This window comes from Struthio camelus, chromosome 13 (genome assembly GCF_040807025.1).
Source record: "Struthio camelus isolate bStrCam1 chromosome 13, bStrCam1.hap1, whole genome shotgun sequence".
Taxonomy (NCBI): domain Eukaryota; kingdom Metazoa; phylum Chordata; class Aves; order Struthioniformes; family Struthionidae; genus Struthio; species Struthio camelus.
Window position 1 is genome coordinate 13,701,515 of NC_090954.1, and position 26,889 is coordinate 13,728,403.

At 44.8% G+C, this 26,889-nt stretch overlaps 1 protein-coding gene across 1 annotated transcript in view; it reads left to right on the forward strand.

Moving 5' to 3' along the window:
* The first annotated feature begins 2,453 nt into the window (after positions 1–2,453).
* Positions 2,454–26,889, forward strand: part of SLC26A2 (solute carrier family 26 member 2) — a 34,509-nt gene continuing 10,073 nt past the window's right edge. The window contains exons 1-7 of the mRNA XM_068959394.1: positions 2,454–3,183; positions 5,192–5,287; positions 6,562–6,795; positions 6,926–6,948; positions 8,155–8,291; positions 9,073–9,104; positions 25,055–25,708. Coding sequence (XP_068815495.1) covers positions 2,569–3,183; positions 5,192–5,287; positions 6,562–6,795; positions 6,926–6,948; positions 8,155–8,291; positions 9,073–9,104; positions 25,055–25,708 — 1,791 coding nt within the window. The 5' untranslated portion in view covers positions 2,454–2,568. The remainder of the gene's footprint in view (positions 3,184–5,191; positions 5,288–6,561; positions 6,796–6,925; positions 6,949–8,154; positions 8,292–9,072; positions 9,105–25,054; positions 25,709–26,889) is intronic.

The following is a 26,889-nucleotide window of genomic DNA, read 5'->3' on the forward strand; positions in this document are numbered from 1 at the left end:
CTCTGTAAACATAATCCAGACCTCTTCAGGCTTCTCCCTATAAAAAGCCTCAGATCCATGTTTTTGTAAGTATCTACCTCATTTGAGCAATTTCAGGTAGTTGTCTAAGTCAATGAAACAGTGATCACAGAACAGAACTTGCAAACAGCCCTCAGTGTGGCCAGGGTCGAGCTGGACTGCGCAGGAAATTATTAGAGCATCATTTTATAATACATCTGTCAAGGATGGAATACCTGCTGGGAGCCTCAGGCTTGTAAAAACAGTAGACGTTCCTTCAAAATATCCCATCTCTGCTAGCTCTGGCCTGTCCAGGGGCACTTTGACACTCTAGTAGTGATGTGGCAGCAAGGCTGTTTTATATTACTGGGTCTCCGGGACTGCTGCTGCACAGAGGCTCTGCGCTGATCTGATGTATTCGAAACTTGACTTTGGGTTGCAAGCAGACAGGGAGCAGGCTGGCCCGTCATGGAGCTGTAAGAAGATTCAGATGTCCCTGCAACAACTGTCTGAAATGAATGAGAAGAGAATAGGAAAACTGTTGTTTGGAAGAGGTCCTGTATCACTAAACGTTTCTTATGAGGTTTTCCGAAAACCAGGCAAGATCATTCATGACTTTGCCTGCCATATAACTATAGGAACAACAGTTGCTGGCATGACTGCTCATCTGTGTGAGGGCAAGGCCATTATGGAGTCATAATCTGTGCTGGCTTAATGATGGGGGACCATCATAATGCTGTGAGGCTTACTGCGATAGCTCGTTATCTTATTTGTTCTGATAATCATGATGGCAATACTGGTAAGTTGTACTTTTCTGGCCCAGCTGTATAGATTACTATGTTGGCTGCATGTTATTAAAGTAATTTAGTTTGCAAAATTCAACGGTAATTTAGTTTATAAAAATGTTTATGGCGTAACATTAACTGCTACAGAACTAACAAGTGACAATGCTGATCTTTGCTCTCCTGCATCAGCTTTTACCTCTGCCCTCTCCTTCCTTCCTGCATAATCTAAGCAATTCATTACAGAAGCTAGTCTGGCCTGAGAGATGAGTAGAGACTAGGGTCCAAGACACCCGGTTTCCTTTACTCTCCGCTGCTATCCTTCCCTGTGAGCTACCTGTATGTCACTTATCTAGTTCTTATCCCAATTTTAATTTCTGGTATTATAATGATACTTATGAACTCTTGCAGAAGGACTCTGAGATCTTCAGAAAAGAAAATGCTGTATCAAAGTCGGGTATTAGTGTTGTGGATTTATCTAGCCAGCCCATTTTGTGTTAATTGCGAGTAGATTGACTAGCTTTGCTTGCAGGAACCGCACTGTACTGGAGAGGACCTCTCTGTGAAATTTGAATACCTCAAGCATTACAACAGTCTCAGGGTAGAGGCTTCTTTTAAAGTTCCCTGTGGCCTTGGTAAGGGTGTGTATACTCCTAGCTGGACTGACCTCACCTGAAACCTCTGTAAAACCTCATAGCAAAGGGAATAGTAAAGAGAAAAACTCCTCTGCTTCTGGTCTATGCCATACAGGGCTTGGATTAGTTCATGCCTATGACTGTGTTATGTTACCTATCCAAACACTTTGGAGAGGAAGAGATGTCCCTTGCCTGTAGTACTGCTGCTTTCAGGCATGAAAAGGTCCATGCAGGAGCTCTTCACTCCAGCTAGGACAGTGAAGGACCTTGATGGATAATATGATTTCTGCATGTGCTAAAAAGCGTCCTTGTTTAGTCTCAGAAGAAAGTGGCTCTGTTTTGTCTTTTGCATTTTCTATACCAAAATAGTATGAAAAACAACATGTGTACAGGTGGCTCTCAAATGCCTGCTTTGCCTAAAAGCACATGTGCTGGCTCTGCCTCGCTCCGCAGTACTGCTGCTCTGCCAAGGACAGCCAGTGAGGTGAACAGGGCTTGTGCCTTACAGGGATAGTCCTGTCCTATAGGCCCTTTCAGTGAGGCTTTGTCAGCGGTCCCATTTCTTTGTCGGCTGGAAGGAGGTAGGACACCAGCCTCGGCAAGTCCCGATAAGCTTTTACACTGACTTCTCTCTATTTTACCTTTGCAGGAGCATTTGTAACTGCTGTGGAGAAGAGCAAGAAAAGGGCCAAACAACAGAGAGGAAAGCTTATCCCAGCCAGGCCTCCTAATATTCTCAGCTGGGTTTGGTCTTAAGTTTGCTCCCCTTGGCCTGGAATGGAGGATGTTATTAGGAGGCTAGAGGGGCGTAGGCCAATTTTCAATCCTCTTCCCTGTCTGCAAACGCCTCCCTAGCACCATCCTGCTTCCACCAGTGTGTTGGGGGCTCACAGTGAGCAGTGAACAGTGCCCTTAAGCTGCAGAAACCACTCAGCAAATGATAGTAAAAGCTGAAAGCGGCTGCCGAGGCCTGGAGAAGGTGTTTACGAGTCAGACAGGAGCAGACAGTGGATCTCCCTCTGCCTTCCTGTCACGAGGGAGGGAGAGAGGAAGCCCTGCAGCCTCTGGGCTGGGTCTGCGAGTCTGGCACAAAGCCACCAGCTTCTCTTCAGTTTCATTTCTCACAGACTGGCTGAAGCACCATTTCTGCAGCCATGGCAAAAGCTAAGGAAGAATTTGGGGAGGTTTCTGGCCTGGAAGATGAACTCAGCTGTCCCATCTGCCTATACTTGTACAGAAACCCCATGTCACTGAGCTGCGGTCACAGCTTCTGCAAGGAGTGCATCCAAAAGGCCTTCAGCGTCCAGCAACAACGCAGGGCCCCTTACTCCTGCCCGATGTGTAAGATCCAGCTGGGACCCTTCCTGGAGCTACAGAAGAATTTCCAGCTATGCAGCATGGTGGAAACCTTTCTGGCTACCACTTCCAAAGGAAAAGAGGGCAAGGGCTCCCCAGAAGAGAAGAGGGAGATGGTTCCCTGTGATTTGTGCCTTGATCAGCCCCAGCCAGCAGTGAAAATCTGCCTCACCTGTGACTCGCCTTTGTGCCAGGCCCATCTGAACAAACACAATGCCAAGGCTTCGCAGAAGGACCATGTCCTGGGAGAGCTTGGCCACTCTGTGGGGGAGAGGAAGTGTCGGAAGCACGGCATGCCGCTGGAGTACCTCTGCAAGAAGGAAAGGGAGTACCTGTGCGCGCTGTGCACCATTGGTTTCTCCCACCAGGACCACAGAATCGTCACCCTGAAGGAGGCACGTGACAAAGAGCTGGTAAGAGGCTTTCTGCCCAGCCCGAGCAGGGCTTGTCCACAGCTCCTGACCAAGAGCCGGGGGGCAGAGGGGAACACCAAGGAGGCGGCAGGAAGGCTGTCACAGAGAAGTCGGGGAGGAGAGGAGGCAGGCAATGCCTCAGGGGGTTTCAGCCTTCGCCCCGGAGGCGACTGGTCCGTTGCGGTGGGGTTTGCCTGTCGTTACTGTCCGTGGGTCGCCAAAGCAGCCTCCCCGACGACGATGAAGAGCAGAGGAAGGCCTTGGGGCTGACTGGGACGAGGGCGGGAAAAGCCTGTAACGCCAGCGGCAGGCTGAATCGCGCAGCGAAGGCCGGCCCGGGGCGCGCCGGCCGGCTGCGCTCAGCTCAGGGCAGCGCAGCCCGCGCGCGGCCAAACGCAGCCAACCACCGGCAGCGCGTTCCCGGCTGCCCGGAAGGATGAAGAAATTTCTTACCCTGCAGAGTCTTTGTCGACCTTGTTGGCCCCCCACCTCGTACCTCCTCCCCCATCCCCCCTCCACACTGAACTTTGGGTTGGGACACAGGTTTTCCCGCTCAGGGCACTTCCTTGGAAAGGGCGCGCTCTCGGGAGCGCGAGGCTCCCTCCTGTGAACCCGGCTGCCGGCCGCCACACGCTCCACACTCAGCAGGGGCTGGGGGATATGACGCGCCCGCCCGCCCGCTGCCCTCCCTGCGAAATTTCTGGGCTCAGTCTACAGCCGAAGAAAAAAACCATCTCAGAAGAACCCAGGGCGTGGGCAGGAAAAGCCCGGCCCACTCTGGGCAGAGGGCAGGTCACGGCCCCCTAGGGAAGCGGCAGGAAACATCCTTTGGGGTTATGTGTTTCACACACTTTCACTCTCAAGGTAGATTAAAAAAAAATATTCAGGGCTGCTGAACAGAAGTAGTCTGCACTGGAAAACAGTCATTTCCTGTGTCCCCAGAGTCGGTAAAAGAACAACGCTGTCCTGTTTCTGGGATACCATCTCCGTGAGTAAGCGGAGATCTCAGCGGCGATATTTGTTTGCTTTTTTTTTTTTTTTTGGAAAAAATTCTACAACTAGCTAAGGAAATCGGGAATGTAGCTCTTCAGGAGGAAACGTAAAAGGTTTTTGGTGCAAGGAATGCATCGAATTTGATTAATTGTCTTCTATTTTTTCAAAAGTTGTCTTTTATTTTTTCAAAAGTTAATATTTTCCAGCTGTGACAAACAGCTCAGGAAAAACCTAAGCTTTCTCGCATCCTTTTTATTAAAGGGACAGAAGACACTGGCATGTGGCAGCTGTGCCTGCCAGTGGCCACTGACAGATATTCCCAGTGTTAAAACACTGCTGAAAGCAGGTGAGGAGTAACCAGTCCCAAACATGCCACAACCCAATAAATAATATTCGGAGATTGTTTAATCCCTGAAGAACAAAGTTTAAGACTCCTTCTGAAATGTGCTGTCATTCATTATGATAACATTCAATGATTGTGATATCTACTAAAATAAGCAGTTGTGTGAGTCGAGTACCGGTGTTAGGCTGATCTTATGAAAAGACGGTTACTTATCTTATCCTCAGTTCCCACAAATGCTGGCAGACGTGAAAACTAAGGATCTGGATGACATTAGGCACGTGTGGAGACTTTAGCAGGAACAGAGCGGTCACAGACGAAATGAAATTTCTTCACTCTATTTATTGAATCATTACAACTAAACATAATTTATTTAAAGTGAAATTTAGCTATTTATTAACCTACTTCATCCTAAGTCACGCATATATAAGAATTAAACATTGACTTCAAAGATTCCAAGAATCAGATCAGTTTTCCAGTTATACCCTATCTTTATGAGGAAGCAAGCAAACAGAGTTTATATAGGCCTCACTGTAAAGAAATGAGCGCTTATGACAGCAGTCAGATAAAAGTCGCGCGTGCCATTTCATCAGCTCCATAAACTGCCAGTCTGTTTTAAAATTACCTGTGCTGCTTCCCCATTATAAATGTTAATGCTCTCTCTCCTTCTCCTAGGGCGTTCTCTCGCGCATGGTGAAACAGATGCAGGCAAATGAAAGCGCTATAGCTAACGCCTTAGAGGACCTGCAGAAAAGTGAGAATCAGCTCAAGGTCTGTGCCTAAGTCACACCAAACAGGGCAACTTCCTTCACGATTTATAAGTAAATGACAGCAATTAAAACGCTGCAGCTGCAAAGGTACTCTAATAGTAACTGAAAATATCGAGCGCGCCTCAGGACAGGGCCCTGCGGCTGCCCGTGGTCGCGGCAGTGCTGTCTGGCAGCAGTTTCAAGCCGGGGTCGCGCGGTGGCTGTCTCCTCCACCGGAGGAAAGCCTGCCCTCGGGAGCCTGCGGAGCCGCAGGCAGCCCTGCTGCTGCGCTCGGCCTCTCGCGTCCACGGTACCTAATGAGCCCTGACCCAAATTGCCTAGCGCCGGGAGGCGACTGGCTCCCTGCAGCGTGAGCTGGATGGAGGACCACCACGGAGCAGTGTGGAGGACCGGGGGCGTTTGGGCTCAGGAACGGCGCGGCCTGCACTGCCTCCTTGTCCCACCTCAAACCACCGGGGAACAGTCATATCAATCCTCTGCAATTCTACTTTATTTTAATAAGGGGTTATTCAAGTCTCAGGATCTGGTTTGGCTCACTTACAATAATTAATTCATCCTTGCAGTGCTCCTTATAAAAAGTTCTAACTATTATTATTATTATTATTATTATTAGATCTACAATATAAATAGGTAAAGTGAGGAACAGAGGAATTTCTGGGCTAGAACAATGGCTGATTCAGAACGAAAATTCAGGTGTCCTCTTGATCCTTTTTGGACTATAAATACAGCCAGCAATTAGAGAAACAGCTAAGTAGAAAGAGATACAGTCCAAAGTGGAGAAAATGCTGGATTGCAGTAGAGTGGCAGAATTCAAGCTCCCTCCTGGCATCCCAGCATAGCTACACAGAAGCAACAAGCTGATAAACTCTACCATTTAACGTGGTTGCATGAACCAGGTTGCAGACTCGGCAGACTTCCCGACATCTGCGGATCACGCTTTGTACGTATCATTACACATTTTAGAAGTTTTCTTCCTGTTAAATAAAAGAAAAGCACCTTAAGTATACAAGTGGGGTTTTCAGCGTGAACCAATGTGGTTCTCACATTGCTAGCTGAATTTTATCTGATTTTGTTACCATATCAGGACAATTTTTATAATCTTCTGTTTAATTAGATACTCTAACCAAATGCTTATTGTCTGCTTCCTTCTAAATGCAGTGCAAAGGCTAAATGCAGTGCAAAGGACAGATAGATACAATCCTAATTAACAAACAGACACACTAAGCTGAATTGTTGAGCTCTGGAGCCAGTACATTTTCTTATCTGTTCTTTTAGACCAATACGGAAACAGTGACTTCTCAGCTGGTGAAGCTCTTTGAAGAGATCAGGGCTAAGCTAAATCAGAAGGAGCAGCAGATCCTGAGTGATATCGAATCCAATGAGAAAAAACAACTGTTGGACATTACCAAACTGAAGAAGGAAATGGAACAGAAGAGGGATGAGGCCGCACGGCATCTTCAGTCTTTACAGGAGATAAGAGAGCAAGCAGATGCTTTCCGCTTCCTCAACGTATGCAGCAGCCTTCCACGCTTCCTCATGAGTATTCCCCCCTATCTCAGCCGGCTGCCCTTTCTGGCTATCACACTAACAATTTCTTTTTCTTTTTCTTTCTTTTTTTTGGGGGCAATCCTTTCTGTAGGAATTTAAACTGGCACAGGATAGGTAAGTTCCACATGAAAATATTTGTTTTTGTCTTTGATAGACCATGGCATTGATAAGTGGGGAGCTCAAACCACAGTCCCTCCGTCCTTGCACCTTACACTGCAAACCTGTTTTTTATTCCAGCCAAGTTAGAGTGTACCATGTCCACACAATTAATGATAATGGAGACCTATTTGCCTGTCATTACAGTGGCCTCTTTTAGTTTCGGTTTCCTTGGCAGTTACATGTTTACTCAATGCTGATGAAAACCACTGACTCTTATTATCACAGAGGTGTTTGTCACAGAGATGAACATCATAGGATTCAGCTACAGAGAACACCACTCTCACTAGATCTATGAGTGTTTGTGACACTACTGCACTTAAGTCACAGTGTACTGCTTTTCGCTGCAGAGTTAACTGGCTCATTTTCCCATGGATTTTTAGTTCTACTTGTGGACAGGCTTAATAGCTTGACAGTTTTATCACATCTTCTCTTGCAAGTGGTACATTTAATTTATGACTTGTCACTTCCTAATTGATGTCTGGGTGTCAGCTGTAATTCAAAAGTGCAAAACCATGCTAACAATAAGTTAAAGATTCACTAAGGATTTTGCTGCAGCAATAAACTCTTCAGTCACGTGAAGGGCTAGCTCTAACATCTAGCTGGATTTTAAGCTATCATCTCTGTACCTTGTACAAATTAAGGCTCAGTTTGAACTTGGATTGTGAGGCTAACTTTGAATCACTGTGTACCTAGGGGCTGTGCTGGCAGCAGCACAGTTCATTACTCATAGCTGTGCTGCAAGTCAACATCTAGCCTGTGGGATCAAAGTCATTTTCCAGAAGCCTGGACACCATTTAATGTGTTTGGCATTTTCTTTCTATCACAACAGTGGTTTCTCCGCTTACAATAATAGTCGGCCTGCAAGAGGCGAGACACTATTCACATAAGAATATTTGCAAAATGGCTCCCCCTTCCCATTTTCAGCATTTGAAAGTTCCCATCCAGGTCTAATAAGTATTGTCTAATAAATTGTTACTCATAAAAATGGTGACTTGCATAACTTACACAAAGAGAGCTCTTTAGTTGATACTCTGTATTGTCAAAGCATCCTGCTCTTTGTAGAGTACTTCCTAATTAATTGGGCCTGCCTAACATTAGAGTTTGTTAACTGTCCAAAGCTAGATATTTTTCATTGATGAAATGACTGTCTGTGTGTCCTAGGATTGAGAAGCAGAATTTCAGGGTTGACAAGATGGAAGTATTAGTAGTGCAACTGGAGCCGGCCAGAATCAGCAGACTCAGGAGCCTGATGCGGGACTGCACGTCCCAGCTGGACTTCCTGAGGCAGGAGGTGCACGGTAAGTCATCTGCCTGTGCCCGCCTACAGCATACAGTTGACCCAGAGCAGAAAATGGCAAGCCATGGACAAGGTCCATGCAGTGAGCTGTGCTCACATCCTGCAAATGCTGATTCTTTTATAGGGGGTATATGTGTGGCTTTGAGGGGCCAACTGAGGATTTGAAGTGAGTGTTCAAGTGGGGTTTTGGGGTGCTGAGAATACAGCATGGGGATAGATGAGAGGGGAGAGCAGAGGGCACAAAAAGATCATTTCTGGGAATAAGAATGAAGGGATCTGCTTCTAACCTGCAAGAGGCCTGCTTCTTCTTAATTTGTCCTGGTTTTCAGCTCTCACCTGCCTCCACAATCTTTGGATGTTCAATCATACTATTGAGAAACATCCTCTTAATTTGCCCACCACCACTCCAGTCTAGATATCTCTCTGACAATGAGATCCAGGTGCACGACACCAATTCCCAATCTCGAATACACTGCCAGCTTTGTAAAACATTCTTCTTAACCTTTTTTTAGGTGAACTTACTAATCAGATACGGCAGAACAGGTAAATTCTTTTCTTTACTTATGAAACATTCCCTGCAAATGTCTCCAGTAGCTATTCATTTAAGGACTGTACGTCCTGTGCTTCCACAATTTGGTCTGAAGAAGGGTCAAGCAGATTCTAGAAGGTTGTTCTTTATTTCCAAAGAGAGGGTCAGACCTATTAACATCTCTTATTTCATTATTTCCAAGATGTGATTTGTGTTCTAGGAGGCACTAACATTCAATGCTGTTTCTTTACAGTGGGATTTGAACTGCTGATACCTCTTCAAAGCGTAAGTGTTCAAAAATACTAATTATTCTTCAGTACTCTGGCCAGAGCTTGTGAGTCTTGCAGAGAAAATATCTCACCTAAAAATGCCAACAGCATTTTGTAGCATGTATCTCCTCTCCTTGTCAGAGGTGAGACCAGCAGGAGTGCAGCCTCTGGGCACAGGGTACAGTTCTCAAAAACTAGTGGGCAGAAGTCTGTGGGAATGCCTCAGACAAATCATTTATTTCAAGCCTGAGGGAGAGAGATTGGTTCTGCTTCAGTACTCCTTAAGAGTCTGAGCCTTCTCCTAGGAAAGACCACAGACAGGTTCCCATTGACTGAGAAGGAGCTGGAGCAAACCTAGTGCGTGAGAGAATTCCCAGAGAAATCCAAAGGCTACAGGGTATATTAAGTCTGTAAACAGTATTTCTCCTCAGATACTACTAGTTCAATGCCCAGATAGTGCTGATGGGTAGAAAATGATATGTCTTTTCTACAAGCTTTTTTGTAAAAAAAAAATTTAGGAAAAAGGAATTTTAAATATTTTTAATTGCTGCTTGTCAGCAACTAAAGTTCAGTTTGCAAAGATGTTTGCAAAATTCAAAATAAAATCTTACTTCTTCACCACTTTTTAATTTTGGAGGGGAAAAAAAATGCATTCTGCCAAGCATTTCTTACGGCAGATTGGTGGTAGAATCTGAAAGTGTGTGCTTGAGAACAGCTGTTTTTGTCTGCCTATGCAGAACCAGACACTTACTTACTCGAAAGAAGAGGGAGAAGAAATATTTTCTCTAAGCCAATGCAAAGCTGGAATTGTAATGAACTTGTCAAATATGCTATTAACATAGTAATATAATTGTACTTTAATATTACAGTAAAGTGTATCTTTTCCATCTTTTGTATATCTACAGTATAAAACCAACTGAAAAGATGAGTGTGCTTGAAGTAATAGATGTGAACAAAGTGAATGGTCCACATATTCCCAGAGGGAGAGGTGGAAAAAAGGTTGGAACTGAGATGAAAGGAAAAAGTTAAACATTCAAAAATGTCCTCTAATTCTGCATACTTTCCAAGTGTCTCAACCTCCCCCACATAGCTACCATCAAAAGCAATTCCTGTAGCACATGCAAATTTAGAAAACAAGTGCTAAGAATTAACATGAGCATAGGAAAATCTCCAACTGCTGTTGGCTTTCAATATGTGGACTGTTGTCTCATAGTACTTACGGTATTTGTGTCCTGTTAATTGCTGTGACTCGTTTGCATTGTATGGTTGGATTGACAAAATAAATGGCTACAGATACGGAGAAGCAGGGCTGCTCCATTTCATACCACCAACTGAAAGTAACTGTTGGGAACACTGTTTGTAGATGGCTGCCACTGGAAACTGTTCAGGACCATAATTGGCCACATAATTGGATTATCACATTTAACACAAGTGATCTTTGTAGCAAAGAATTATCTTTGTATGAAACCAGCTTGGTCAATCTGTAAGCCATGTTCTAACACTTCTGCTACAGAAGGCCCAGAGCGTCGTGCAAAATACCAAGGTCTTCAGTGTACAAAGCTGGTTTACTAGCTACATCCCTATGACTACAGATATTCTCTCTGATCAAACACTGGCTATGCTTTCCAGATGTTGCCTTTATTGCAAATGTTGATTGCACAGAGGGATTTCATGGGCGCTACCCTTTCATTGCTGTAGAGCCTAGCAGTCGTTCAGATCTAACATGTAGTTTCACAGCCTGGGTGTTTCTTCTCCAAATTGGTAAGGAAAACCACAAAAAGACAATAATGATAAAAAAAAAAAGTTCAACTGCAAACCAGGATTGTCAACAAAAAAGTTTTTATGAAATCAAAGGCTACAATTCTTGGCGCTCCTAAATAAATTAGGATTTGTGGATGGAGATACGAACATTGATACAATACATATCTCTTTGCAATTGTTCTGGAAAAGCATTAATAAATAGAGATCTACATATAGAGAAGCCACCTGGATGTTACTAACAGCGTCTTTAACTATACTGGGATTGTAAGCCACAGCCTGGAAAAGGCCTGTCCCTGTTACAGAACTTTCTCCATTAGTCTCTTTCCCTCTCATTTCAGTGTGATACAGGTATGACTGAATTCACCAGTTTTGGTCCCTTTGTGGTATCCCTGGTTTTCCCCCATTAAGGCTACATGCTGATGGGGCGTGCAATGAAACTGGTAATCTCCTACTGCCCTTACCAATACAACAAGGGAGTGTGTTATATTTCACAGAGAGTTCTCTGATTCACGGTCTGTGTTGGTGCTGATCTCCCTGCTTTGAGTATTTTAGAGTGATATACGGACCCCTCAGTACATGCACATACATGCGTCACTGCTCTGGGCAGCCTCTAAGGAACCTCATGCACATCCAAGTCTCTTGCAGCCCCCGGCAGCCTACAGTGGTTGTAAAGGTAGACTGGCGTGAGGGAAGTTAGACAGGCTGAGGCTAATTGACAAATCCTTTCCAGAGCAACAAAAAACATGAGCTCCATCTCCGTGGCCACGGATCAGACTGGGCCCCAAAGCCTTCTGTGCTGATTGAGAAAGACTAGGCTTGATGAGTTCCTAAATGGCTCTAAATAAGAGAATCATTCACATTCCTCCATAGCCAAACTTCTTCGGCAGACAGCATTCCCAAATATTCCTCGTAACTGAGGGCTGAGGCCCACTCCTTTAGCCTCCATAGAAGGGGATCTGGAGAGTTAATGCAATGACATATGATGCTTGATTCAGGCAGTAATCAGAAGACTGTGACCAGATGCAGCTATTGCTGGTCTTATATCAAGGATTTAGTCTCTCAACTACCTGCCAAAGGCTCCCCACATACTATCTTCTGCACAGAAAATATGTGACAGAGAAAAAATGTCAGGCAGGCTCCCAGTAGGGCAAAAACAGTTTGCCTAGTGAGCTCACACAAGAGGAATCACTTAAAATAAGACCACTTAGGATTAAGAAAATAAAACTTGTCACATAAGGAATGAAACTCACTTAACATCACGAATGGCCTTGGGAAAAAAACCAGCAAACACATCTGGTCTTCTTAATGACTTGCTGTTGCAGGAACAGTACTAATGTCTGTGTCAAGTCAAGAGCTTTTCTTTTCACTGTTTCCACAGCTTTGGTTTCTTTTGCCTCTTCTGAGGACTAGCAAGTGGAGCCTTCTGGCCCTGGGAGGAAAGCTGCTGTCTCCACTGCTGGGCCATGTCTGGAGGCACTGCACAGCCAGTGTAAAACAGAGCAACAGAGATTGCACAAGCACTGCCATTCTCCAGCATAGCTCCTGGTGGTCTCAGACTCTGGGTCTATTTCTGCAAGGCAGAGGGGTTTTCATCGTTTTATTTTCCAAGTGTACTGGATTGGAGGGATGGGTACAACTTTATTCCGTTACTTGTGGTAATCAATACCTAACCAACTGTGGGAATTAAAAATAATAACCTCAGCAAAACCCATCTTAGATTTAGCGCAATGTCTCCCTTCCTGGTTTAAAACGACATGCCAAACTGTAATGGATCTGCAGCCTTTGGTCTGTTGCACGCATCAATTGTCAGCATAGCAGAAAGCGTGTGGCCAAATTTTGGGAGCTCAGCAGTAGCTCAAGGTGACTTTGCAAATATTCCCTAGTGTTCCAAGCCAGCAGAACACGAAGGACAGCTGCTCTCAACCACTCAGAGGAGGCAAAAGAAATGAGCCTGTCCCTCGGCACTTTTATTACCTAGGCTTCTCTCTATCTGCCAGATAGTTATTGCTTTCACCCCAGGCAAAGGGACCATGACCAGCCAACGCAGTTTAGTGCTGCTGTTGCAGATATCAAGTTACTGAACTGCTGCAAATCAGTACAGTCAGTGAGAGATTTACTCAGCATATTATTTCAAGTAACTCCATTCCCCCCATCTCATGCGTATTCTAAGTTGACGATACTTAGGAAATGTCAGCACCTCTGGATCCGATTCTGAAATACCAGTTTACCATTTCCTCAGTGAAAATTATGTTACAAAGACATACTCCTGTACCTCCAGCCACAGGATGTTATGGGAAAACTGGAGCGTTACTTTTCCCTCTCTTTAGCAGAGTGAAAGAGCAACTAGCTGCAGGATGCGGAGCAGTTCTTGCACTCCTGGACAGGGGGGCCTCACCAGCATGTTTCTGGATATATGGCTACACCCTTGCTGACAAGCAGCTCTCTCTTTTTTTTTTTTTTTTTTGAACACCATTTCTGACAATATTGGGACAGCAATGATGTTTTCCCCAGGGACGATGAGGTACTAAGGGACTTCACGTTTCCTCTAATGCAAATGTTTGGCTCCCAGAATCTCTGAGACCCTGGTAGAAATTTCTATGACCTGTTTACAAAAGGCTCATCCTAGAAACCGTTCTCATACATGACTAATTCTCATGAATGCAGTCACATTCACAAGAGGCTGTCAGAAGAGTGAGGACAAGAAGATAGGAAGAGGATATTTCTGGAGCAGGCTGGGTTCAGATTGATCACACCTTACGGAAGAGCTCTGCAGCCCTCTCTAGGCAATTCTAATGCTGCCTTTGAAGCGCTGATCACAGGTAATACAATATCATGCTAAGATTGAAATGCTTAACATAATAAAACCCAGAACCAATGTGATTTATGGACAAAAATGAAGATGACAATTGTCTGGATGGAACTTGCCTAGCATCTGGAACTTGCCTAGCATCTAATTTGGATGGAGACGTGCACGTTGCTTTTCACTGCTGAGCTTATTGGACTAGAATTTGTGGCTGATGCAAAAATGTGCCGAAATGGAGCAAAAGGAGGTAGCTGTATTGCAGGATAAATTAATATGATCCAGGAGATAAGGACTTTGTAATTGCTGCTATATGGCAAAAGTAAAGGATTTAAGTTCAAGTAGATTGGAAAAAATATATTTTTCAATATTGCTGTAGGCTCACCAAGCTTTTGGATGAAAATTAGTATCTAGGAAGGTAGATTTTCTGAGTTAGATACTAAGCTGACAGTGCAGTTCTAGTTCCCCATACATTTGGCCTGTGATAGTATTAGCAAAGATATACTCCTCCGAATTTGAGACCAGTCATATTTTTAATTCTCATACATTGACCTTGGGGTGGCAAAGAGAGGCAAAAGATTAGATGAAAGCAATGTAAGAAAATATATTGGAGTCCAGTGATTATTTAACTAAGCCTTCTATCCCACAAGAATATGCTGAAAATTTTAACAGCTAATTAACTTTTGATTCTAGGAGACAATATCGGACTACGGCATACACTGAGAGCATAACGATTTCGTACAGATATTTGTAGAGAACACTCTCTCACTTGATAGCAATATAATTGTGAGATATATAGTCCTGAGACAGGGACAGAGCTTATTTTCTTCTGGTATCTTTATGGCTAAAGTATTTTGATTACCTAAGGACTCTGATTCATTGCAGGTTTGATTATTTATTACGCTCTTTTCCCTCCACCTGCTTCATTTTTATTTAGCATTTGTCTCATCTTTGATAGAAATCTTCAGAAGGGCGGAGAGTGAAGTAGTTGATTTTATGGCTCTTTTTGCTTTTGCCAAACATTGCATGATGTGGCTGAATTTATAATCAAATACATAATTAAAATATTTTGCACAAGCTAGGACATGCATCTTTCTACTTAGTCTGATGGGTTTTCCAAATAAGGCAGACCATGCCATATCCAGACCTTTATGTGTCTGGCACTGGGGCCTTTTATGAACAGCAGGTTAAACACCAAACTCCAGGGACATCACTTTGATTTTGCACATAGGAAAATGTGGGATATCTTGAGGAAGATTGCTCTAAGTCCCCTGGCTGCTCCCCCATATGGCTCAGTTCCAAGAAGCTCAGGGTAGCTTAAGTTTACTTCTGTTTTGCCCCTATTTTCCTTTACACTAACCCTTAGTAAAATGCCATCAGTATGGCTGCATTCAGTGAATGCTGAATTAAAGAGAGTGCCTGCAGGAAGGGGCGTCTGTGCTTGAGAGCCTGGAGACCCATGACTGGGAATTTTGTACCTAATCTCTTCAGCTCCTGATGCTTAACCAGGTAACATGCTGCTAGTCCTCCCCTTAGTTTGGCCAGTACCTCATACCTGGCTGCCTCAATAATTTCTGTCTCATTATAAGAACCCCCTGGGAATTAACAGTGCCATTCGGCATGTTTGCCTGCTGGAGTCCCCTCATCACAGGCAGGGCAGTGCCTCCAGGACTGGTGTTTACTGTCTCTGCAACCAGGCAGCAAAGAGACAGGAGAGGCGGAGCCCTACTACTGGAATTTCCTACTCACTGCTGCATTAATCGCACCCGTGAAGCTGGTGGTGAAGGGAAAGCAAGGTCTCACCGAAGAGAAGAGAAGAGGGGGCATGAGGGGTGCAAGTTGTGTCTTTTAATCCTGGTTCGCCTCTCATAAGAAATACCAGCCCTCCTTTTCTTGTGAGTGACTAAACAAGCTGCCCAAGCGGGGAGGCAGGTTTTTATCAGCTCTTATAAGCAGAGAGAGATCTAACTCTCTGGGCAGCAAGTTAGGCAGTTCTCACCTTCTCCACCTCCAAACTCTACGCAACATTTGGTAGATCCAGGCCCAAATCTCAAGGAATGCCAGTTGTACAAGGAAGGAAGGATAAGGAGGGAGAGAGAAAAGAACACCTATTTTTAGCTGCTTTCAGTATCGCCCACCTGTCCTATATCGGAGCTGTATGGCAACTAAGACATGAGGCAATCGGCTGGAGTGAAGCCATGAGCTGGGCTGTAGTAGGAGGATCCTACAGAAAGCAGCAGGAGTTACCTTTGGAAGATTTGGAGTTGGGGGACCAGGCAAAGGCCTGCTTATTGACATTTCTGAGCTTCAAAGCTCAGGCTGGAGAAAGCCGGTGACAGCAAATAATTGGGTTTACTGACTTCACTCTCAAGAAACAAAAGGTAGGTGGTCAGAGAAGGAGGTCAGGAGGACAGTGTGCCTGATAGTGCCTTTTATGCCAAAGAATAAGCAGGTGGCCGAAAAGGGCAAAGAGCTGGGGGAAATCAATGGGTCAGTGGGTGCCTTTATCTGCTGACTGATAAACCAGAGCTAGAAGTCTGGAAAGGACCAGGGAGAGCTATTGCACAGCGTGTTTATTGCAGGTCCAGAGAGGGAAGATAAAACCTTCACATGCAGCTGGAAGAGCTCTTTGCTGAGTAGCACAGGGACCAACAGGGGCATGTGAAAGCCACTGGGCAAAAGGAATGGAGGAAGCACTTCAAGACTGGGAGGTGATGCAGTAACAATGTTCAAGTGCTGGGTGGGGGGGTTGCTACAGATCACCTGCATGATGGAACAAAATGGGAGTTTTCTGCCAAGTTGTTTAAGATTAAACGACTGGTAAACTGCTCTCTGGAGACTTGTTATCACAAAAATGATGGGGAAATCTGGAGAAACAGAGGTAGCAGGTTTGGCATATAACCTAAGTGAGATGGGCAGGTGGCACATGTTAATGTTTTTATACCAGTAAACCTCAGATTACAGTTCCTTAGCATGAGATTTTGGAGCATGAGCAATCTAGAGCCAGTCTCTTCTAGGGCCAAAGGTTCTTTTAGCACAGAAATACATTAACTTTAAAACCTGATACCACATGGAGCTCAGGAAGAGGAAAGAAACTAGAAGTTAAATGATTTACTTGTCTTAAATATTTACTTTTTTTCTCCCCAATTTTCAGAAAATCAGTGTACAGTGAAAAGAAAAAAAAACAACAACAGTGATTCAGAAAAAAATTACTGCCTGGATTTTTTTTCTTTAATATCATTTTCTTTACTTGCATTCCAAGGAAATATTGTTTCCTTCTTTCTTTCAAGATGACACAATGTATTTGATGAGCCAAATTGTTCCACAGCCAATGCCTCTAGAAAGACAATGAAAAGGCTGTTTTGTGGTTTCTTACAAGGATTCTGTAGAGTCCCTACACAAAAGGCGGTCTATTAATGCTTTCATAATAGATGTCCGTCCTCACAAGGATTAACTCCGCTAGCGTTGGAGTCACTATATACTTCAAACACAGTTAAAACTCCCTAGGAAATCTCTGAACTTATTGGCAATTTAGAGCTGCTAATGCCTTTGACACTGGGGAGGAAGGAGAAAGGGAGATAGTTCTTTGTATCCGAGCTGTTAAATGAAGATTCCCTTTCATAACTCATCGTGACAGAACATTAAACATTTCTAAACATTAAACTCCTTGCACCGTACAAACAAATGATCAGTATACTTTGCTTTTATTTATGCTTAGCTTGATGGTGCAAAGCTAATCACCTTTTTTCTTTCCTTTGCAACTCTCAACTTCTAGGTACCATTCGTACCTGGTTAAAACCTTGGGGAAAGGGTAAATGTTTACTATTTGAATCCACAGAATTACAGCCCTTAAATACAAGATTTTTAGCCTTCTCAGAGCACCAGAAGATACAGACATGGGGTCTACTGCCTTGGCGTTAGTGTCACTTTCTCCAATATTGATGCACCCTTTGGCAGCTCAAGGTTCCATGTGAAGTGCAAATATTAGGCAATGTTCGGTTTCAGAGAATGTATGCTTTTCCGTGCAAACAGGGAAGGAAAGGTACACAGGGCTGGGTCCAGCTCGTCTGAGCTTGACCCTGCATTCCACAGGAATGAAGAGAGTACAGAACATTTGACTGGAAAGCTAGTGTTTTTGAATACATAAATTGTCAAAGATCCTGTGTTCTTCACAATCGGAAGTGTTTCCAGATAGATGCAGATATTGAAGCAAGCAGGGCTGAAGGATTTTAAAAGACTGGCTATTTTTATGAATATCAGTGGTATCCTAATGCAAAATGAGGCTGTTTTTCTTAAAAAAAAATGTAAAGGTATCCTTAACTGTGACAGCCGTAGAAAGTTTCAGATTATTTTATCTGATAATTACTAACACATTATTAGTCTTTCAACTTAAAAGAGTTAGTGTGATTTAATTAACTAAAACTTGGACTCCTCACTAGAGCTCCTAGTTGTTGTTTTGCGGTCAGGATTAGAGTGACTGAGTCACTCTTTGCACTAAGACTTTTTTTCCAGGCCTCTCCTAACTCAGAACATATATGGGATTAATTAGAAAGTAAAAACGGAGGCATTACCAGCGCCTTTTGCAGTGGGAAAAGCCATTAAGGAAGCGCACAGACGAACGCAACCCCTTCTGCGGCCGAGGGCGGCAGGGGCAGAGCAGGCAGGGCCCGGCCCGGTGCGACGCTCGCCCCTCGGCAGCCGGGGTGAGTCCGGCCCGCTCTCCCCGCCAGCACCGGGCCGGCTTCCGAGCGACGGGCCCTGGCCTTCGCCGGGGCGCGACTTCCTACACTAGTCGTCCCCTTCCTCGGAGTTTTTTCTTCACCAAGTCGCCTGGCTGCCGGGCGGAGGCACCGAGGGCTCCGCCGCGGCCCGCCAACCTGCCGCCCGCCGGGTGCCGCAGCCCCTGGCCCCCGCCGCCTTTGCGAACCGCTGTGGGACGAGGCTGCCGGCGGGCAGGGCCCAGGCAGGGCGGCACGGAGCAGCCCGCGCTCCGCCGCAGGCCTCGCCGCCCGGGCCCTCCCCGGCGGCAGGGAAAGGCCGCGCCGCGCCGCCAGGGCCGAGGCGGGGCGACCCGGCCCGGCCCTGCCCTGCCCTGCCCTCCTCCGGCCCCGGCCGCGGCCCCTGCGCCCGGCAGCGCGGGGAGGCGGGAGGAGGCGAGGCGCTGCCGAGCCGCCGGGAGCCGCGCCACGCCGCGCCGGCCTCGCCCGCCCTGGGTCTGCGCGGGTGAGTGGGGCGCTCAGCGGGGGCGAGGCGCGCTGGGGGGCCGCGGCCGGCCGAGCGGGGCGCTGGGGCCGGCATGGCGCCGGCCGAGCGGGGCGCTCCGCTCCGCTCCGCTCCGGGCGAGCCCGCCCGGGCGCCTGCAGCGGCCGTTGGTCGGTCGCTACCGGCGGTTGGCCGCTGCCGGCAGGTTGCCGCTGCTGCCGCCGCCGCCTCGGCGCGGAGCCGGGGTGCGGGGGGCGCTGTGAGGTGTCTGCGTGGCGGGGGGGGGCGCGGCGGTGAGGCGAGGGGGGACGGAGAGGGGCGAGGGGGACGGAGAGGGGGGCAGAGGGCGCTATCAGGAAGAGAAAATGAAAGGCGCGGACCCGGGAGGGAGGCTGCGCTCACGTACGCGTTGAGGCGGGAATATCCGTGAGGCACGGAGAGTGCTGCCGCTAAAGAAAGCGCCTGTTAAAAACTGAGAGGATGGAATTGGGTTTTATAGAAAAAACAACCAAAAAAAAAAAAACCCGACACTGTAATTTCCCTTTCATTACCCTGGTTTGCTGGCTTCCAAAGCGATGCGCGCGTTCTCAGCAAAAATCCACGATCTCAGGAATAGAAAAAAAAGGTGTGGATTTTTGTTCTGTGTTCTTGCAGATTTTCAGTTAAAAAAAAAAAAATCAGCCTTTCAGTTCTCCCTTGTCCAGTGTAAACACTAGGTGTCTGTGTGAGGCTTCGCATTCAGGCCGGTGAGCGTCTTGCACAAGGCTCTGCTGTGCCTGCGCCACCCGCCGCAGCCGCGTTTCTGGCCCGCGTTGTTGGGTTGCCAGCAGCCGTCGGAGGTTCAGCCGGTTTGGGGTGAGTGGGCGTTAGGTGCCCTGGGAAGTTCCTCGGGGGCAGCGCTTCCCCTCCGAGACCTCAGCGCACAAACTGGGCGCGAGCGCAGCTCTTCACTGTTTAACTTCTCCAGCTAATGGTCAGCGCAGGAAGAGGATCCTAGTGCAGACATGAGTTGCTGAAAGTACTCTTTAGCAACCTCTCTGTAACAGGTCTAGTTGGGGTGAAAACTGCTCAAGTGGGAGAGTGCTGTCTGTTGTCTTTGAAAGAGATCCCCTCCACGCAGGGCAGGGCAGTTCGTTCTTTTTGACGCTGGATGTGCAGCTGCTTTCTCGGAGATGAGCTAACTTTCCTAGAAGACCAGGTTATTGATTGGAACGGCTGACTCCCACGAGAACTTCCGTAGAGGAGGGCTGCGCCGGGGCCGGGGCGGTGGGGAGACAAATGGGAGACATCACTGCTCCTCAGAAGAACTGACGTTTGAAGTAGGAAGAGATCTAACGCTATGTGCAAGCAGGGATTTATTATTTGTACTGGGTGACAGTGCAGTTGTTTTCTGCATGAGTTAATATTTGATGATTATTGTGCAGATAGTGAGATATCTCAGTTCTCAAGTGTATTGCTTTAATGTAGTATTTTGCATATGTCTTTTTATGGTTCTCGGTAAGATTTCAGTAGAACTGTTCATATGATTTTAAGTCTCTTGTTGAAATCAGCGCTTATAGCTTGAATGTTTTGGTGGAGAATCTTAAGGATTTTATCAAAAATCTGAAATATATTTCCAGGTATATACAGTGCTATTCACGTGGCTATCTCAGTGTTATCATGGCAGTATTGAATTTCCTTGTTGCTCCACAGCAATTAATAGATTATTCGGTAAAGGGTAGGGCTTTTGTCCAAAAAGAATAAGTGCAAAAATTTAGCTATCAAAACGTGTTATTCTTTCCTTTTTTCCATATTTGTTTTCATTTTGTTTCTACTCTTTCAGTGCTCATGACCTACGTTTAAGCTTGTAATATGGCATTTCATCACTTGAGTGAGTTTCACAGTCCGTTGTTTTCTTACTGTCAAGGTGACTGTGTTCTGGGACAGATGAATGGAAGTCCAAGCCAGCAAGGGCCAGTGCTGCACCTAGCATTTCCAATCAGACAGGCGTTAGGCACGTTCTAGTTAACCACTAACATGTAACGCAGTCAGTAAGAGAGGCCCGGATGGGATCCAGAAATACTCTATAAAATAAAGTCCACAGATCTCGAGAGTGCAGCACTCTCATATCCCATATCTGATTTTATGGCAGTTGCTTGATAAACATTACGGGGAGATATTGGACATTTCTTCAGTTCTGTGGTTTATTCTTTTTCTTCACATCATATGAAAAGTTTTTGTAGCAGTCAGACACTTCCTGAAGATCTTACTCGGGCCAAAAGGAGCTGGTGAAAGTGAATTCTAGGTATACAAATTAGTTGTATGAAAATAGCAGCTTTCAAAACAAATAAACGCAGGATATCCTTTCCAAAATTAAACATACTGGGATACATATCCTTCAGTGTACTGAACCAAGGGGCTTTTGTCTTTTTTTTCTTTTTTAAGAACAAAATCCAGTTTCTCTCAGCAAGCTTGGGCTGAATGATTACAAAAATAATACATAGCAACGCTTTCATGCAGAAAAAGGTAAAATGGGTGTTGAAAATTGTGCCGTTTCTTAGTGTCCTCAGACTGAGAGAGGCAACGTCGTGTGATGAAAGGCTCTTTTCACACCACACAGAAAAGGCTGTTTTGCAGGTGAACACAAAGATCCAGTATATGTCCACAGTTCAGTAGCCACAAGATTTTCATTTAGAACATTTGTCTACTGTCTAGACAAAATAAAAAAACCCAGATGTCCTCTAGTATGCAGACATTTTATGACACTGCACAGAACTGGACTGAACTATCTGGGTTTCATGTTTGAGTTTCCTGAGAGATTATGAATAACACTCAGGTTTCAGTGAGCTGTCTAGAACTCATGGGTGAGGGAAGAGAGGAATCAGAAGAGTTTTCATTACTAAAATCTCAGCAAATGAACTCATTTAAGTAACTCACTACACATAACAAGTAGTCTGGAGGCGAGTTTTTTCCCCCAGCTTTAACAGTATTGATTTGATGAGCTTTGGATGAAAAGATTCTTGATTTGTAACGGTGTGCTTGCAAAATGAATAAAACTAAGCAAATATAAATACAAAGTGTGTGTATGCTGTATACTGTAGACACATGAGCTCGTACGCTCTTAGGCACTTTATCCCCACTAGGTAGTATTTGCTTTTTATGTATGTATGTGCTATACATAATGCCCGAGTGGGAGTTTGCAGTACCATCAGGGTGGGTGATATCAGTTGTCTGCAGTATAGGGATGGGTGCTGGGGGAGTTCTGCTTTCTCTCTGACCTTGATCTTTGTGTTCTCTTGGGTAAGTAGCTTCTTGCTGTGTACGTTTCCTCATTGTAAGGTAAAGATCATAATTCTTCATACAGCTCTTCTGAGCCCATAAATATTCTAAAACACAAAAGATATTGGACTGGAAGGCGTTTGCCAAGGAAAGTGTGTCTTTATAAGGCATATATAGGTATGTGATATAGCCTCCTGCCCATGCAGATGTCTTTAAGATAGAAGCTTGGAATAATTAAGGACTCAGGTAAGCAACGCTGAAGTTTTCTTCTCTTTCGTTCGGCTATACTAGGTGATTGACTTGTATAAATAAGAGTAAACAAGGAGACAAATAAAAGCGTTCAAAAATATACCCCTCAAAACGTAAATGAATTACAGTTCTGCGTAGACTAATATTTGGATCCCGAACTCATGGCTTGCTAAATTATAAGGGCCAGGACCAAAAAGAGGACATAGGCAAGAGAAATACCAGGCAGTATGGATTCAGTCTCCCCCAGCACATAACAGAGCACAGGTGTCATGCTGATGAGAAGGCTGTACAGACCTGAGCTCGGGCGGAAGGTCCATGCCTGCTGATTCTGTGGCGTTATCTACAATTTTGTGCCAGGTTGGTCTCTGTTTAAAATACCATTCCCTTTCCGTAGCAGTCCAGTGGCAGAGCTGGTAAAAAGTGAGTGGGTTCAGTTATTTGAAAGGATATGGGAACTTATCCACCAGAAGGAGACTTGCTGTCTCTGTGTTTGTAGTGAATGAAAACACCTTTCTGGAGTCCCAGAGCGGAGCAGGAGCTAAGATAAGAACACCTACCTGTAGTATTTCTGTTGGCTACCTATAGACGTACATACAGTGTGTTGACTTTAGATAGCCCTCTGCAAGCTGCAGCCTAGTAGCCCAGTGCTGGGAGTGTAGGCCCCATATAAGTGTTCCTGACTCACTCACTGTGAGCACCCAGCACCTCGTGTTCCTGGATCGAACCCTTACAGAATAGAAGAAATGGGTGACTGACCCAGTTCAATACAGTTGTCAAGTCCAACAGCCTTTTGTTACAATCGAGCAGGTACCTCAGGCTTGAACTCCCGCCAAACTGTGGCAATGATTGCAAAACAGAGGCTCTAAAGAGAAGTATGCTACAGTGCAAGGTGGAAGAATCGCACTACTAAGGTTGTATTGCTTTCTAGTTGGAAGGATATTGTAGAAATATCCTAAATATTTTTATCTGGAAAGACATGCCAGTCTAAACGTGAAATGTTGCAGCTGCTTCTATTTTCATGTCAGTTTGTCTAATACGTTTAGTATCACACGTTCAGAGTGTTTCAAGACAGTAGCTCCTTTGGTTGTGTTTTCATTCTGACTTGAAAAGCTGAAAGCAGTTCACCTCTCAGTCTGAACTAAAAGGCTGTTAGAGACATGACTGTCTGCAACCATTGTATAAGGCTGGTGCACTGCACTTTGGCCACCTCCATACGCCAGCATTCAAACCTAGAAGGAAGGAATGGAAATTACCCACTGGTCAACAGGAGCAAGGTCTAATAGAAGTCATTTCCTCTCTGCATAACTCTGCAGACCAGTGTCTTGTAATGGACTGTAGGAGGAACAGTTAGTATAAGCAACACTCTTAAGCTCATTTCTTTCACTTCTGCCCTCACGTATTTTCCAGAATTTTTCGGAGAGTCATTCGGAAGTAATAGCAGCAATGAATGTTCTGTAGCTACTTGTGAAGTGTTAAGTGAACATGTTTTGAGAGGGAGTCTAACGGTATTCTCAGCATGGCTAGCTGAAATACAGTTTTGACGATTAATTCAGTAGTAGACAAATATTAATTTGGTTGATGTTTGCACTGCACCAGAGAAGGTGTAATTGCTAGATAAATGCTGTGTTGCTATTAGTGCTCAATGAATGCAAAGGCAGTGTTCAAAAGAGAAGCCTAGGACTTAGGCTCTTCAGAGTTTGGCTGCTCTCTCTGATGTTGACTCCACTGTAGCAGCAGGCAAATGCCTTTCTGGCTGAATTTTACCATCTTTAACATACTACTCTTAATAGGTATTATGGCTGAAAGGGGATTTCCTGGAATATTCTGGATGTTTTCTGGAAGCTGAAAGTGCTATATGAAGGCTCGCAGTTGCTCTTGTTATCTTCAGGTCTCATTAGGGCTTATCTCATCAAGCCTTTGCTCTTTCACGTTCAGGAAATATATTCCTATTATTAAACGTGCTTGGATATTATCACCTTGTTTTCCTGTATCTAGACAGCCTATACAAAAGCACATGTCCTGGCAGAAATGTGCTGCCTACCTTACATAGTCCTCATGAACGTGCCTTTCATTTGGCTGTTTTCTTTAGCTGGACATTGTTACTTGAAACCTGGCTCCTAAAAAGCATGAAGAGTGTTCCTGCATTATATCATTAGCAGAAATATAGCCTTTGTATAAAGATTGCAGCTTCTTGAGTAACAAAGAAATCTTTACAGTATTTGGCAGTTATTACCCCTGCATTTGAACGAACGTATAAATAAGATTTAGACCAAGCTGTACAATGCTAGAAATATACTAGTTGTAGTTAATTTTCAGCAACTGAAGTTAACTGTTGGACTACAAAAAACCCTGTGCCTATTTTTGTGTGGTAGAACAGACTGCAAATAGTCAGTGATTTTGTCAAGGAAGGTTCTCCGAGAGACATTGCTTGCATTCTTTCCCATTTCACTACCTTACCAGCAGCAGGTTTATTCTACACAATATGAGCATCCCTGTTCTAGGCCAGGTGATTCCTTGCTTACCTGGGTTGTCATGGGGAAGCTCGCTCTCAGTTTACCTGGAAGTTGTTTTCTTTGGGCTTATATTACTCTTTTAGCCCTTACTTTTCATGAATACTAATTTTAATCCATTAAAAAAGCCTCAAATAGCACATTCATTTATGATTTAACAGAAATGTTCCTTCTTTGTTTTGTAAGGGAGTCCTCAAGATGGCAGCAGTGGTAGAATTCAGCAACATCCATTCAGCGTCTAAAATGCCAGAAGAAGATGATGCTAAACACAGTTTTCATCACAGAATGTTCTTGGAACCTCAAGAGAGGAAGAGGAACGTGAAGGCTCTGGTGGTTCAGCAAGCGAAGAAAACGTGCAGCTGCACTCCAGCCAAAGTTAAAGACTGTGTTTTCAGTCTCCTTCCTGTCTTGCAGTGGCTTCCCAAGTACAAACTGAAAGAGTATCTACTGGGAGACATAATGTCTGGCTTGATTGTGGGGGTCTTGCTAGTCCCACAGTCGATTGCCTATTCTCTCCTGGCTGGACAGGACCCTATTTACGGCCTTTATACATCCTTTTTTGCAAGCATTATTTATTTCATATTTGGAACCTCCCGCCACATCTCAGTTGGCATATTTGGTGTACTTTGTCTGATGGTGGGACAAGTGGTGGACCGTGAGGTACAAAGAGCTGGCTATGACTTAGAGCCAGCTGCTCTTAGTGTCCATGCAGATACAGGAACATACATAAACACCACCATTTCTCCTGTGAATCAGACATCACGACAGCCATTCTGTGATAAAAGCTGCTATGCAATTACCGTGGGAGCCACCATAACCTTCATAGCAGGAGTTTATCAGGTAAGAGGAGGTGGACAAACTGCTGTTTTGTGGAAATAGTTTTAATTCTTCTTCGGGTGATTGTCCCTATGAACAGTCTGCTGGGGTTGCACGTGTCCTTAATCTGCATCCCAGAGGAATGGGCACATGGAGGACAGGAGGACTCCAGTTACTGTGGTGTAAGAAACACCCTTTTCTCCTCTCCTTATGTGGTCTTAGTCATAGCTATTTCCTCAGACCTGCAGAACATGTGCACAGGAGAGTGATGCAGCTTTTAATAGCATTCTGTGCTTGTAGTAGTATTCTGTTATGCACCATAAGGAGCGTTACAGAGTACTGCCAGACAACACTTGCTACTCCCACAGTACGTCTTCCTAACTCTGACTTGAAACTCTTTTTTCGTTGGCTTATATCAGGGCATTGGATTGGGGTAGAATGTGGTGTATCAGCTTTCAATTCTTCACTTCCGTGATCTGGCTTTTCTTCTATCAAAAAATAATCTGAACTGTGAAGCTACCTCCAGTTTCCTTTTATTTGGCACTCTTACGCTGTACTTGTAAAGCTTGAATGTTTGCCCACTCAAAGCCAGCACAAAGCCCTTGTTTGAAAAGGATACTACCGACATAATAAAACACGTTTGAAATAAAACTGTTCATTATTAGCATATTTAATATATTTTTAAATACTATTTTACCACTCCTTCCTTTATACCACTCCTTCCTTCCTTTACCACTCCTTTACTTCCCAGAATTCACTGCTTATGTGCTGAAATTAAAGTAGGCATCTATGTTTTTAGAGTGTCAGTCATTAACCAGGGGAGATTTAATTTTAACAATATGGCAGGGCTATTTCAGTTCAGCAGTTCACATTCATTCGTTTCCACAGTGACCTCCATAGTAATATCTATTCAGATTGTAGATTGTCATTTGTTTCTACAGTGACATTCATAGTGATATTTGTTCATGTTGTAGAGGAGAGGAAACATATCTATGATACTCTAAAACATTGTTTTTAGACGCAACCTAGGGCTTTGTCTTGTACTGCAAGTTAGTGCTGAGTAATTGCAGTTGTATTCTGGAACTGCTGTCCTAGGATGGAGGCTGTGTTTCATCACTATAGGATGTACAGAGTTTTGGAGCTGTGAATTGTATTTAATATTGTTTGCAAGTACAAGTAAGCTTTTTAAATGAAGAAGTCAGATT